The sequence below is a fragment of the Schistocerca cancellata genome, chromosome 8 (genome assembly GCF_023864275.1).
Source record: "Schistocerca cancellata isolate TAMUIC-IGC-003103 chromosome 8, iqSchCanc2.1, whole genome shotgun sequence".
Classification (NCBI taxonomy): Eukaryota; Metazoa; Arthropoda; class Insecta; order Orthoptera; family Acrididae; genus Schistocerca; species Schistocerca cancellata.
The window spans coordinates 434,909,425-434,925,497 of NC_064633.1; the positions used below are offsets into that span (position 1 = coordinate 434,909,425).

A 16,073-nucleotide genomic window follows, 5' to 3' on the forward strand; every position below is an offset into this window, starting at 1 on the left:
AATGTATTTGACTTTCTAAGAATTTTTAGCAGCAGCTCCATATGAAAGATTTGGTTCATTTGGATGATCTATATGGAACACAGTCTCGTGACGCTTCGGATATTTTGCTCCCATTTTAAACTGCAACTGACAAAACAAAACAATCAACTCTCACACTGTTTGTCCGTACACTGTGTAAAAGCGCATTGATTATAGATTTGACCCCACTACCAGAGATGTCGCTTTGTTACATTTAAAATTACGGCTTACACTCTCTTGTGGAACTGGCTGCAGATGCACTGCAGTAGCTTATTGCCATATATGTTTCATTGTGGCTGTGACTAATCACACTCAGAAACAGATTGTACAAATTTTCAAATATCTTGCTATCCAACGTCTGCTCTAAGACTAGAGAAACACGATGATTCAAAATATGGAACCCATTTCTATCACCCACTGCTTTTTAGATGTACCTTCCCTCAGTACTAATTCACTTAACAGTTATTGTTACATGTGCTACCAATGAACACGGCATTAGCTAAGCTAATCGTGAGACTGAGCTACATCACACATATCTATTCCAAGATAAAATCCACAGACACGTTAGAAATTTCCTTAATCTAGGATACTTTTGGTTTGAATTTATTTGCTATAGACTTGAGTTTGCGCGCAGCATTTGGCATGTCACGCAGAACTGTCCAGCAGTAGTCAGCTAACACTGGTACACTCCATCAACCGTCCGCACCCGGTAGCTGAATGGCCAGTGCGACAGAATGTCAATCCTAAATGCCCGGGTTCGATTCCCGGCTGGATCGGAAATTTTCTCCGTTCAGGGACTGGGCGTTGTGTTATCCTAATCATCATCATTTTATCCCCATCGACGCGCAAGTCGCCGAAGTGGCGTCAAATCGAAAGACTGGCACCCGGCGAACGGTCTACCCGACTGGAGACCCTAGTCACACGACATTTACATTTACTCCATCGACCTTTGAAACGTAACTATTACCGAGAAGTCCTGGTGAAAACGTCCGCCATCTTTGTCAGTGTCTGAACCTAGATTTTCGGGAAGGACTTGTGAACGAGGAGATGAATTTAAGATCCAGCTTAATGTGAAGCGGTGGCATGATAACTTTGTCAGGATCGATCAACCACACACGAAGGATATTATCTTTCCCGGCTGTCTTCTGGTTTTGACTGACGAACTAATTCACTTGCACATAAGCAACTAGAAGTGTTTATGAATATTTCTTGAATGTCAATTTTTCTTCTCTTATTTGTAAGGAAAGTGCCAAGCATTTCATTTCTCTTGATACAAAATGCATGAAAATTCTTGCGGAATTACATTGTGATGACAATAATGACGAATGTGTGGGATGTCAGAGCTTAAATATGATAAAATTTTCAAAAGTGAATGCGATAGTTATACAGATATTACTGCCACTTCTAATGTCGAAACGGTCACTGTGAATAAAATATAAAATAATTGTAACAGAAATTATATCTTGGGGCCTTTGTCACGTATCACGCAGGGACGGCTGTGTTACAATTGATTTGGCTGTGTTAGTTGATGAGGTTGGCCAGATGCCCTTCCTGCCGACACCCCCCCCCCCCCCCCCCCGCAGGTCGGAATTAGTGTACCCCAGCTTTCTGTGTCTAGTAGAAGCCGTGGAAGAGTGTGAACGTATTCAAATGTCTACGAGTCGTGTAACTGAGGCGGACGTGGGGACCAGCCCAGTATTCACCTAGCGCGGGGTGTAAAGCCGCCTAAAAATCATATCCAGGCTGGCCGGCATACGAGCCCTCATCGTTAATCCGCCAGGCGGATTCGATCTGGGACAGGCGCGCCTGCCCGAGTCCCGGAAGCAGTGCATTAGCGCTCTCGTCCACCCTGGCAAGTACACAGGGTGGTACACGCATCGTGACCGGGCCAAATATCTCACGAAATAAGCGTCAAACGAAAAAACTACAAAGAACGAAACTCGTCTAGCTTGAAGGGGGAAACCAGATGGCGCTATGGTTGGCCCGCTAGATGGCGCTGCCATACGTCAAACGGATATCAACTGTGTTTTTTCAAATACGAACCCACATTTTTTATTACATATTCGTGTAGTACGTCAAGAAATATGAATGTTTTAGTTGGACCACGTTTTTCGCTTTGTGATAGATGATGCTGTAATAGTCACAAACATATGGCTCATAATTTTAGTTGAGCAGTTGGTAATAGGTAGGTTTTTAAATTAAATATAGAACATAGGTACGTTTGAACATTTTATTTCGGTTGTTCCAATGTGATACATGTACCTTTTTGAACTCATCATTTCTTAGAACGCATGCTGTTTCAGCGTGATTACCTGTAAATACCACATTAATGCAATAAATGCTTAAAATGATGATTTCCGCATAACTCCGCAAGTGCTGCTCACCTCCCTACAACATCTCTGTACCTCCTTTTCCTTCCTAAGATGGCATTAGTGTTTCTAATTAGAATTTTATTACGATTTTTTTTATAATTGTTGCCGTTTGATCCAAACGCTCTCGAAATCCATCCACACCTCCTCTGCATTATTTTCTATTATTTTTATAATTAGATGAGTATTTTCCTTCAGCAGTCTAGATCGCAGCCGATGTTAAGTTCTGGCCAGTTTCGGCCTTTTAATTACGGGTAATCATCGGAGTTTGCACCATCTGGATGACGGCGATGGCGATGGAGCCTAAATCGCTGTGGATGCCTCAGTCACTGTTAACAGGCATGAAAGGAAATAAGAGAGGAGGGGCACATAGCTGTTCCTCAGTTGGCTTCTGAGACGCTCGGCATGACTGCTTCAGTGGAAGATCGTAGCATCAGTCTCTTACACAAACGGTGACTATGCACCAGTAGCTCTGCAGAAAATAAGGGTAAGAAGAAAGGCGTTAGTTCGCGGTCTGACAAGGGTCTGGAGAAAAAGATTACGAAATTATGAAATACGCATTCCATCGAAGGATTTTGTAGCAGAGGGAGGAAAAGATTTGATCCGACGTCAGAAGAAGATGTGGCCACAGCATTCAATGAGGGGTAGAGCAGTGGTGTGCACGGGGAAGTGTCAGAACTTTGGATATGCCTCCAAGTATTGTTCATAAGATTCCACGAAACATCCAGTATTGCTATGAATACAAAATTACTCATTTCCAGGAGTTCCTTCATGATGACCTGCCAGTAAGACAAACGTTTGCTCTAGAATATCTTGCTCACATGGAAGTGGACGATGAACGGCCATGAAACATTCTGTGGACAGACGAAGCCCATTTCCATCCCTAAGTACATGCCAATACGGATGGATGGTGCTTCTCCGCTCATTGCACAGCCAGTCAAGCAGCTGCTGCAGAGACATTTTGGAATTGCTAGAATTATCAACCGTCGTTTCCCTAGAACTTGGCTATCCAGATCACCTGATCTTAATCCGTGTGACTTCTGACTTTGAGGTTATGTAAAAGGTATTGTGTTCAGTGCTTAAATTACAAACATAGCTGAACAGAAGGCACGAATTCCGCAACGTAATCTGAACGTCACGCCTGAGATATTTCGATATATTGTGGAACATGCTGATTCTCGATTTCAGCTTGTGGCAGAAAACAGTAGACAGCGCATTGAAAATGTCTTCCGAGGCCTTAGACAGTAATATACCAATTTCATAGCTGTTTTTTGTGGATTTTGAATGCGGGACAGTTAAAACTGTTTCTTTCCCATCTGATGTAGTACGACATCGATGCGGTGTATGGGCTTTCCTACCAAACAGTGCCGCAGCTGCTGAATCTGAATCTTGGGCGGTTATGCACCTTCCACAGACGAATGGTGTAATGTGCAGCTCACACCGTATACGTCGTACTGGTATGAAACTGTCATTTGTAGCGGAACCCATTTAAGTTATGGCGCTTACAGCACCACTGAGTGGTAACATTTTCGATGAATTTGTTTTGCTTACATTACGTTTCCACCTTCTTCCACAAATTCCAGTCACGTTTGGCGTCATACTGAACGGCGGTTCTTTATTTACATCGTTTTGACGCTGCTACTTATGGATGTATGCAGATCTGACGACTTACAAGGGGCCATTCCAAAGTGTCAATAAACGATCTTTATGAAACAATGGAGGGGTATCTGTTGAGAGGCCAGACAAACGCATCGTTCCTGAATAGGGGCAGCAGCCTATTCAGTAGTTGCAGGGGCAACAGTCTGGACGTTTGACTAATCTGGCCTTGTAACACTAACCAAAACGGCCTTGCTGTGCTGGTACTGCGAACGGCTGAAAGCAAAGGGAAACTACAGCCGTAATTTTTCCCGAGGGCATGCAGCTTTACTGTATGATTAAATGATGATGGCCGTCCTCTTGGGTAAAATATTCCGGAGGTAAAATAGTCCCCCATTCGGATCTCCGGGTGGGGACTACTCAAGAGGACGTCGTTATCAGGAGAAATAAAACTGGCGTTCTACGGATCGGAGCGTGGAATGTCAGATCCCTTAATCGGCCAGGTAGGTTAGGAAATTTTAAAAGGGAAATGGATAGGTTAAAGTTAGATGTAGTGAGAATTAGTGAAGTTCGGTGGCAGGAGGAATAAGACTTTTGGTCAGGCGAATACAGGATTATAAATACAAAATCAAATAGGGGTAATGCCGGAGTAGCTTTAATAACTAATAAAAAATAGAAGGGCGGGTAAGCTACTACAAACAGCATAGTGAACGCATTATTGTGGCCAAGATAGACACGAAGCCCACGCCTACTATAGTAGTACAAGGTTATATGCCAACTAGCTCTGCAGATGACGAAGAAATTGAAGAAATCTCTGATGAAATCAAAGAAATTATTCAGATAGAGAAGGGAGACGAAAATTTAATAGCCATGGGTGACTGGAATTCAGTAGTAGGAAAAGGGAGAGAAGGAAACGTAGTATGTTAATATGGAATGGGGTTAAGGAATGAAATAGCAAAACGTAGTAGGTTAATATTGAATGCGGTTAAGGAAAGAAAGCAGAAGCCGCCTGGCAGAATTTTGCACAGAGCACAGCTTAAACATAGCTAACACTTGATTCAAGAAACATGAAAGAAGGCTGTATACATGGAAGAAGCCTGGAGATACTGACAGGTTTCAGGTAGATTATACAACGGTAAGACAGAGATTTAGGAACCAGGTTTTAAATTGTAATAAATTTACACGGTCAGATGTGGACTCCGACCACAATCTATTGGTTATGAACTGTCGAATAAAACAGAAGAAACTGCAAAAAGGTGGGAATTTAAGGAGATGGGACCTGGATAAACTGACTAAACCAGAGGTTGTACAGAGTTTCAGGGAGAGTATAAGGGAACAATTAACAGGAGTTGGGGAAAGAAATACAGTAGAAGAAGAATGGGTAGCTTCGAGGGATGAATTAGTGAAAGCAGCAGAGGATCAAGTAGGTAAAAAGACGAGGGCTAGTAGAAATCCTTGGGTAAGAGAAGAAATATTGAATTTAAGATAGGACTCGGCAAACGAATGGTAACGAGATGGGGAGCTATTAATATCAATGGGGGCTACTCTGGGATGAAGGTAGAGCTGGCAAAGGCTGCAAATAAGATGGGGTTCGACATTTAGCTGTTAGTGACATTCGGGTAAGGGGTGAGAAAGAAGAGGAAGAGGGAGAATACAAGGTGTACCTGTCAGGAGTCAAAGCAGGAATAGCACAATGGGGTGTAAGGTTTTACATCAGGAAATAAATGGAATCCAGCCTAGTTGCAATAAGGTACGTAAACGAACGACTGATGTGGATAGATTTGACAGTATCTAACAATAAAATTAGGATTGTGTCAGTATATTCGACTTGTGAAGGGACAGCTCAAGGTAAGATGGATAGTTTTTATGACGTACTCAGTGACGTAGTTGTTAGAGTAAAGGACAAGGACAGTGTTCTGCTCATGGGTGAGTTTAATGCCAGGATTGGAAATCGAACAGAAGGGTATGAAAAGGTTATGGGTAAATTAGGAGAGGATATGGAGGCCAACAGGTACGGGAAACCACTCTTGGATTTCTGTGCCAGTATGGGCTTAGTAATCACAAACTCCTTTTTTAAACATAAGAACATTCACCAATATACTTCGGAAGGTAGGGGAACCAGATCTGTCATTGACTATATAATAACAGATCAGGAATTCAGGAAGGCTGTGAGGGACACATGTGTATTCAGGGGATTCTTTCATGACACTGATCACTATTTAATCTGCAGTGAAATTGGTATTGTGAGGCCGAATGTGCAGCAGGTCAGGTCCATAAGTAGGAGGATAAGAGTGGAGAAATTTCAGGATAAGGAAATCAGGCACAAGTTCATAACAGTGATCTCAGAAAGGTACCAGTTAGTTGAATGTAGTCAATTACAGTCATTGGAAAAGGAATGGACAAGGTACAGGGACACAGTACTAGAAGTGGCTACAGAATGTCTTGCAACAGTAGTGTGTAAAGGTAGGATGAAGTAAACAGCTTGGTGGAATGACACAGTCAAGGCAGCCTGTAAAAGGAAAAAGATGGTGTATCAAAAATGGCTACATACTTGAACTCAGGTAGACAGAGAATGTTATGTTGAAGAAAGAAACAAAGCCAAACAGATAATTGCAGCAACCAAGAAGAAATCTTGGGAAGACTTTGGAAACAGGTTGGAGACTTTGGGTCAAGCTGCTGGAAAACCATTCTGGAGTGTAATTAGTAGTCTTCGGAAGGGAGGTAAGAAGGAAATGACAAGTATTATCGACAGGTCAGGAAAACTGCTGGTGAATCCTGTTGATGCCTTGAGCAGATGGAGGGAACAATTTGAAGAGTTGCTCAATGTAGCTGCAAATACGATCAGTAATGTGAAATTAAGTCGGAACTCATCAAATACAGTGGAATGTCAGGTCTTAAATGGCTACACAGGATAATTTAAATGGCTTGGGAGTTCAGGTTCCATCAGGTTCCATCAGACTGGACGAATGCAGTAATTACACCAATCTTTAAACATGGAAACAGAAAAGATGGTAACAACTACAGAGTTATCTCTTTAATCAGCGTTGTGGGTAAAATCTTCTCAGATATTGTTGAAAGGAAAGTGCTAATATTAGTTGAGGAAAACTGTATGAAAATCAGTGTGGGTTTAGGCCTCTTAGAGGTTGTCAGGACCAGATCTTTATCTTACGGCAACTAATGGAGAAGTGTTACGAGTGGAACAGGGAACTGTATTTATGCTTTACAGATCTAGAAAAGGCATATGACCGGGTTCCTAGATGTAAGTTATTGTCTGTTCTATGAGATTATGGAATAGGAGGCAAACTTTTGCAAGCAATTAAAGGTATTTACATAGATAGTGAGGCAACAGTTAGAGTTGACGGTAAATTGAGTACATGGTTCAGAGTAGTTTCTGGGGTAAGACAAGGCTGCAACCTGTCTCCACTGTTGTTCATATTATTCATGGATCATATGTTGAAAACAATAAACTGGCTGGGTGAGATTAAGATATGTGAACACAAAATAAGCAGTCTCGCATATGCGGATGACTTAGTTGTGATGGCAGATTCGATTGAAAGTTTTCAAAGTAATATTTCAGAGTTATATCAGAAATGTAAGGACTATGGTGTGACGATTAACATCTCAAAAACGAAAGTAATGGCAGTGGGAAAGAGATATAAACGGGTTGAGTGCCAAATAGGAGGAACAAAGTTAGAACAGGTGGACGTTTTCCAGTACTTAAGATACATATTCTCATAGGATGGCAACATAGTGAAAGAACTGGAAGCGAGGTGTAGCAAAGCTAACGCAATGAGCGCTCAGCTACGATCTACTCTCTTCTGCAGGTAGGAAGTCAGTACCAACACTGTGATATCTGTGCACCGTTCAATCTTTCGACCAACTTGGTTGTATGGGAGCGAAAGCTGGGTGGATTCAGGTTACCTTATCAATAAGGTTGAGGTTACGGATATGAAAGTAGCTAGGATGAATGCAGGTACTAGTAGATGGGAACAATGGCAGGAGGGTGTCCACAATGGCGAAATCAAAGAAAAACTGGGAATAAACTCTATAGATGTAGCAGTCAGGGCGAACAGGCTTAGATGGTGGCGGCATGTTACACGCATGGAAGAAGCAAGGTTACCCAAGAGACTCATGGGTTCAGCAATAGAGGGTAGGAGGAGTCGGGGCAGACCAAGGAGAAGGTACCTGGATTCGGTTAAGAATGATTTTGAAGTAATAGGTTTAACATCAGAAAAGGCACCAATGTTATCACTGAATAGGGGATCATGGAGGAACTTTAAAAGGGGGACTATGCTCCAGACTGAACGCTGAAAGGCATAATCAGTCTTAAAGGATGATGATGATGATGATGATGAACGAATTATGAAGTTGCTGCATGGAAATTATGCCAAAAAAATGAGCGTATAACTCTCCTGTCTGCTACTGCTGTACCATAACCTTAAAGTTGTAGGCAGGTCGTGAAATAAAACTATCTTGTTAAAGCAATTATGGTATAAAGCAACAGAGCAGTGTTACCCTCTGAGATGAATTTCGTTATGTTGACCGTGTTGTACCTGACTGAGGTGGCTTATCGGAAATGAAAGTCAGAATTACGTAAATAATTGAACAGTGACAAACAAAATTTTGCCTATCTGCACTGTTTAACTGATAAAGAAAACGGTCGCCAGCCTAACTAGGCAACTGACTCTTGTTCTACCTCTTCTACCTAAGCCAACGGCAATTTGCGCGCGCTACATAGTTCCTTTCCGGAGGGGAACCACAACAACTTTTACATACAGTATGACTAAGAACCCTAAGTGAGGATCAGCAGTTTACATAACAGCAACCAAACACATTAAAAAAAACAGAACATTTGCACATATTGACATTTCTACAAAAAAATTATTCACACAGAAATTACAATTATATATAGTAAGTTTTGTTCCCTCCGAATGGGACAAAGAATTGAAATGACAGATATACTACATTGCATTGCATCAAAGTTTTACAAAGAGAGGAGTATACAATTTTGTGTTATCTATTCAAATAAACTCATTTACAGAACCTTAACGATGTAATATTAAATGAAACAAAAGCAAAATAAATCAGTAGAGAACTACAGTTATGGTGTTACAAGCGCAAACCATCTCAGTTAGCTAAAAGACAGACAGAAGAATTAACATCTCAGACGTCAAATATTATCACTTATTGCTTGGCGACTCCATGTTGTCTTGTGCACTACTACCAGATAACAGGTATACTTGAAAAAAGAGACAGCATTGGTCGTATATTTTTTACTATCGCAAAATCGATTTTCTGTCACTGAGTGACCATCTTCAGTGCTATATTGTATAAGTTAAAAAAAATTAAAAAAAATTTAACTTATACAATATAGCACTGAAGATGGTCACTCAGTGACAGAAAATCGATTTTGCGATAGTAAAAAATATACAACCCATGCTGCCTCTTTTTCAAGTATACCTATTATCACTTATCATACAATTGTCAATGAATGCACAAAATGCTAATATCTGTTCATTGAAGTCATGTTAATAAGGTTCCTTTTCAAATAAAGACGAGCAAAAGTCACTGATACCGCACATCCCAATTTTTATATATGATATGCTACAAAGAGGGCAAAATTCTTCTGTAGTAACACTACGTATAATACAAGTGTTCCACTCGGTCCCGTTGATTTTTCTGTTGTGTGATCACTTATCTCGATATTTGTCAAATCGACATTCATGTTGTTATTGTAACAAGAACCATACTACATTCAACCGTAAGTTAATTTTTTTTGCGAAACAGAATTCACTACTTCGGCATTCTCTCTAACTTGACATGGATGATTTTAAACAGTTTACTTAGCTTACATAAGGCTTTATTTTGATGTTATCACTGACATATCGATCGTAAACCAGAATGTTTTGCGGAGTAGCATATATGTTTTTTCCTTCTGGCGTATCATGCAAGCATTGTGTTCTTTGAGAAAGCAAATTTGGATAAATAATTAGGAATTCCTCTGGTAAGCAACATTTTTGGTAGATGGAAGGCTTATTTTCATTTATAATGCGAGAAGTGTCATTTCAGGTGCTGACAGGCATAGCCTCGAAATTACTTACGTGAAGACTCTTAGACCTTTAGAAATAAAACCGATAGTATTTACAATTTACATCTTAACTTTTGTTTGCAATTGTTTTCTCAATATAGTCGCCTTAGTGACAAACAAATTCCTCCCAATGAGAGACCAGCTTGTTGAGACGGACACTTTTGAATGTTTGTGTATTTTTGGCGGAGCCATAACCGTATTTCTGCTTGTACCAACTCAACAGTATCAAAATGTAATCCTCGAAAGTGTTCTTAATGCATTGGAAGCAAATGAAAATCGGATGCTGACAAGTTGGGTCGCTATGTATAACGAACTATGACAGTGGACACAAGGCGTCGAATTGTTCAGGACGTCACAGCACTGTCATACTGAACGGGAGAGTCCGCCATGGGTGGATGAACTCTTCCAATTCGTAACTCATTTGCAACATACTATCCCTCATGCACAGGCACAGTTGACTTACACATCGAGAGGTTACTCTCAAAAATTCTTAGAGTTTTTGGTCTGTATAGGTATAAAAATATTAACTTCATACAGTCAGTAAATGGTAGTTGCATTTGTATCCAGATTCTCAATCTGTGTTCGTTTACACTACATTTTGCAACTATCCTTTCATTTCCAGTACATATGTAAAGAAAGTATTTTGATTTCGTGTAATGTTTATATATTGGCCTTTGAATGGAAGTGTACCTTCCCATTCCTCATAACTCTGCTTGGAAATCACATATCTAAACCGAGTGGTACAATTACTAATCTGAATTACACTCCTGGAAATGGAAAAAAGAACACATTGACACCGGTGTGTCAGACCCACCATACTTGCTCCGGACACTGCGCGAGGGCTGTACAAGCAATGATCACACGCACGGCACAGCGGACACACCAGGAACCGCGGTGTTGGCCGTCGAATGGCGCTAGCTGCGCAGCATTTGTGCACCGCCGCCGTCAGTGTCAGCCAGTTTGCCGTGGCATACGGAGCTCCATCGCAGTCTTTAACACTGGTAGCATGCCGCGACAGCGTGGACGTGAACCGTATGTGCAGTTGACGGACTTTGAGCGAGGGCGTATAGTGGGCACGCGGGAGGCCGGGTGGACGTACCGCCGAATTGCTCAACACGTGGGGCGTGAGGTCTCCACAGTACATCGATGTTGTCGCCAGTGGTCGGCGGAAGGCACACGTGCCCGTCGACCTGGGACCGGACCGCAGCGACGCACGGATGCACGCCAAGACTGTAGGATCCTACGCAGTGCCGTAGGGGACCGCACCGCCACTTCCCAGCAAATTAGGGACACTGTTGCTCCTGGGGTATCGGCGAGGACCATTCGCAACCGTCTCCATGAAGCTGGGCTACGGTCACGCACACCGTTAGGTCGTCTTCCGCTCACGCCCCAACATCGTGCAGCCCGCCTCCAGTGGTGTCGCGACAGGCGTGAATGGAGGGACGAATGGAGACGTGTCGTCTTCAGCGATGAGAGTCGCTTCTGCCTTGGTGCCAATGATGGTCGTATGCGTGTTTGGCGCCGTGCAGGTGAGCGCCACAATCAGGACTGCATACGACCGAGGCACACAGGGCCAACACCCGGCATCATGGTGTGGGGAGCGATCTCCTACACTGGCCGTACACCACTGGTGATCGTCGAGGGGACACTGAATAGTGCACGGTACATCCAAACCGTCATCGAACCCATCGTTCTACCATTCCTAGACCGGCAAGGGAACTTGCTGTTCCAACAGGACAATGCACGTCCGCATGTATCCCGTGCCACCCAACGTGCTCTAGAAGGTGTAAGTCAACTACCCTGGCCAGCAAGATCTCCGGATCTGTCCCCCATTGAGCATGTTTGGGACTGGATGAAGCGTCGTCTCACGCGGTCTGCACGTCCAGCACGAACGCTGGTCCAACTGAGGCGCCAGGTGGAAATGGCATGGCAAGCCGTTCCACAGGACTACATCCAGCATCTCTACGATCGTCTCCATGGGAGAATAGCAGCCTGCATTGCTGCGAAAGGTGGATATACACTGTACTAGTGCCGACATTGTGCATGCTCTGTTGCCTGTGTCTATGTGCCTGTGGTTCTGTCAGTGTGATCATGTGATGTATCTGACCCCAGGAATGTGTCAATAAAGTTTCCCCTTCCTGGGACAATGAATTCACGGTGTTCTTATTTCAATTTCCAGGAGTGTATATTAATTGGTGCACCAAATCGTTACCTTTGAGAAGGGCGTGTAGTCGGGTTCACCTTTTATGTGTGATGGAGAAGGGTAAAGGTAACATATTGAGGTAAGTGATTCCCGTCCAGCAACGATAGTGTCGAAACTTATTGTTGGGTACACAACTTTAAGAGATGACATTACTTATCAAGACAAGAGAAAATGTTAAATAAACGTGGGTTCTAAGACGCATACTTTAAGAGCAATGAGCACTTGCTCATCATCGCTAATGTGAAACGCATCTCATCTATTGAGATGTACATTTCGGAGTCCATGTTTAGTAGATAATTTCTGATGATGGGCAACTGCTCAATACTCTTGAGCTATGCACTGAGAACTCATGTTGACCAGGCATTTTTATCTTGTTCTGGTCCATACGAACACCTTTAGAAGTTGTGTACCCTAAAATTGTAGCAACAACAGTACCAGTACATATTCTCCACGGTAAGAGGTAGCAATGATGATCGCTTGTAACTTTCGAGTTGTTTGTTTCCTGACCAGGCTCCCTTACCTCAAACAGATACTTTCACCATTCTCTATCACACCTGAGAGTTGGTGACATCATCACGGAATCACTCTCTGTAAGTACTGTACTGCGCTTTGTACTTTATACATGACCTCACAAGCCACATCCCTTTCTATGACGTCATCACTTTCCTCCCCTTTCCTAATCAATATCCCTTCTTCAATATTATCAATATAAGAGCGTTTAAGGAAACAAAACACACATATTTCGAATGTCGATCGCAACGTACTCAACTATCACGAGCAAAACATTCTCATCTCAGTAATGTTGTGGACATAAAAAATAGGAACTCACCACTTTGGAATTATTCTCTACACTGCAAATATAGCCTCGTCTCCCTTTCCTGACTTTGTAGGTTAATTACAGAAAAGATGACAGTGGGCTGGGGGCAGGCAATAGTGTCTATGCCTAGTAATCGAAACTTCTTTTATCCAGGTTAAAACCCAGACACTTCTTCAGTTTTGAATAAAATTCATCAACAATGGTGGCCGTAGAGAATGGACGTCAACGGCCTTGTCAAAGATAGCGGACGAGCGGACTGAGATTCAAGGCAATCTCTTGTCACTGGGGCACGAAATTGCTCCTAAAAGTCGCAACAGTCAGCAATGATCGATATCACGAAGATGCAATAATTAATGGGAACAACTATATTAGAGCTACATAACGTATATCTATAGGTCGAGTGGCATTTAGCAGAAAACAAACATCATGATAATCTCCCCATTTGTGAAAGATTCCTGATTAAGCCCCTATTTGGAAATCCGGGAGATAACTGACAAAACGGAAGTGAACATGAGAAAAAGACAAAGGCTCAGTCTACATATAGTGCGGATCAGTAAAGTGAAATGGAAAGAATGCAAGGATTTCTGGTGGGACGAATGTAGGGTAATATCAACAGCTGCAGAAAATAGTGAACGAGAGGGTAGGACCAGAGGGAGATACTGTAAGCTGTTGAGCGATAGGGTTGTTCCCATCAAATTCAACAACAAACCAGGATCACAGTTCAGGTAAAAATGACATCAGAGAGAGCTGTGTGTGAATAGATAGTGGAAATACATGAAGATATTGAACGGATATTCCAGTACATAAAGAGAAATGAAAATATAATAATCGTAGTCGATTGGAATGTGGTAACAGGTAATGGAATATATGAAAAGCTTACGGAAAAATATGCGCCTAACAGTAGTAATGACAGAGGAGGAAATTCTGCACTAAATATCAAATTGTAATAGCAAACTATCAGCTCAAGACCCACAGGGAGTAGTATACTTCGAAAATACCCAATGACACGGGAAGTCTACAGCTGGAACATACCAGAGCTAAATTAGATACTGTATTGTAAGGCGAACCCATGCATAGGTGTAGACTCAGAACAGTATTAAATAACGATTAAGAGTAGACTTAATTTTAAGAGAATCATCCAAAAACATGTGCTTGGAAGCATTTGGGACACTGAAGTACTGCGGTACAATGATACGCGTTTGAATTTCGCTAAAGGAGTGGATATACCGATGAGGAATTCCACTGCAGGCTGTTGAATTGAAGAGGAGTCGACATCTCTGAAATGGGCAGTCACATATGTTGTAAAGTCATTGGTACAAGGAAAGCTGATGTGAAAAAACCTTGGGCAACAGAAGCAAAATTTAAATTGACAGAAAAAAAATGGAAGTAGAAATATATTCAGCGAAATACAGGTATAAAGCAATGCAAACACTTTAAGAATCGCTGAAGGAGAGAAGTAATGAAATTAGAAAAAAAATGATCGTCGAGAGAATTGACTCACTATATAGAGAAGTCAAACCAACCTTCGTTGAAATTAAAAGCAACTGTGACAACATGAAGTATGCAATGGGACTCCCACCGCTAAATGTAGAGGAACGAGCAGATAGGTAGAAAGAGTTCACTGAAACCTTCTACGAGGGGAGGAGTTGTCTGAAGGTGTGATACAAGAAGAAATTGTCGTCGATGTGGAGGTCTAAAGCGATCGAGTATTACAGTCAGAATCTAACCGACGTAAGTTGTTGATTCTATTTTTATGCCTATTTGCTATATAACCTCGTTTAAAATACAGTCTTTTAATAATGACTGTCTGACCGTTATTGGAGCATATTCACAGAGAAAGGAAATTACAGTACGGCAGGTGTAAAGAAATGAAGTCAACGTTGTTTTGAACAATAGAGTGTCTATTTCCGCGGAAAGAAGGGATAGGAAAACGCCAGTCACTGGTTTTTTGCCGTAACCACATCACTTTAAAATGTTATTTACTTCTCCTCAGGTCACTTGTTTCCTTCAATTAGAATTCATATATTTTACATTTTTTCTCAAGATTATAGCCTATGGGCTAGATGATGAAAAATCAGACTCACTACTGAGCATATCTGATGTTGATATAGTAGTTTGGGAGAATTGACGTCATGTTTCGGTTTGTAGCATATGTCTTCACTAGGAGACTCAGGTGATACAGCAAAACAGCACATGGTAAGCAGTGCAAAATTTCCCTATTTCGAACCATAAATGAGTAGAGTGGTAGACAGAAAATACGTGCCTGAAATTATAAAGGCATACAGAATGTACAAGGGAGTGGTAAAAGAGCCTCTGACGTTTTTATGTGAAACCCTTGCAGCTTTTTAAATAATACTAATGTCATTATCAGCCTATATCTTTATTCTTCGTGTCAGCATATTTGCACTCCCCTGGAGGTAGAGGATACCAAATTATAGCGTGTAACGTGGTGGTATGAAAGGTAACTGTGTCATTGATTATCCTTCATAGAGAGCACACTTGGCCCCATCTTATTTTCATCTGTTTCCGAAAGTTTAAGATCACCTTCGATAAATCCACATTCATACTGTAGAACCCAATTCACAGGTTTTACCAGCGTCCAGTCATTATTATGCTAGGAGGTACAAAGAGATCATAGAAATACAAATGCTCACAAACAATTTTAACAGAGAAACTTTACACATTTTGGAATTTATTGATAAATGAATAAAAAAAGAATAGAGAGGAGCCAAATCACCCCCCCCCCCCCCACAAGCTCCATATCTAAATTAGGCGTGTCTGTCAACCTTACACAGCGGTATATAGATGCCATGACCCTGGAACATCGCTAATAACTCTAGTGTTAAAAATTAATTTTATTTAGGCTTACTGGGAAAAAAATACAGTGGCTTAAATCAAGAGAATTTAACTGCCTAAGTCCCTATCAATAAGGCACTCTGGGAGATACTGCCTTTACCTGGAAGGGTAAGTCTAACAGGGCTG

At 41.7% G+C, this 16,073-nt stretch overlaps 1 protein-coding gene across 1 annotated transcript in view; it reads left to right on the plus strand.

Annotated features, from left to right (window-relative positions):
* The first annotated feature begins 5,836 nt into the window (after positions 1–5,836).
* The window catches only part of LOC126095615 (mucin-5AC-like), a 161,988-nt gene continuing 151,751 nt past the window's right edge, over positions 5,837–16,073 (plus strand). Inside the window, exon 1 of the mRNA XM_049910383.1 lies at positions 5,837–5,909. Coding sequence (XP_049766340.1) covers positions 5,837–5,909 — 73 coding nt within the window. The remainder of the gene's footprint in view (positions 5,910–16,073) is intronic.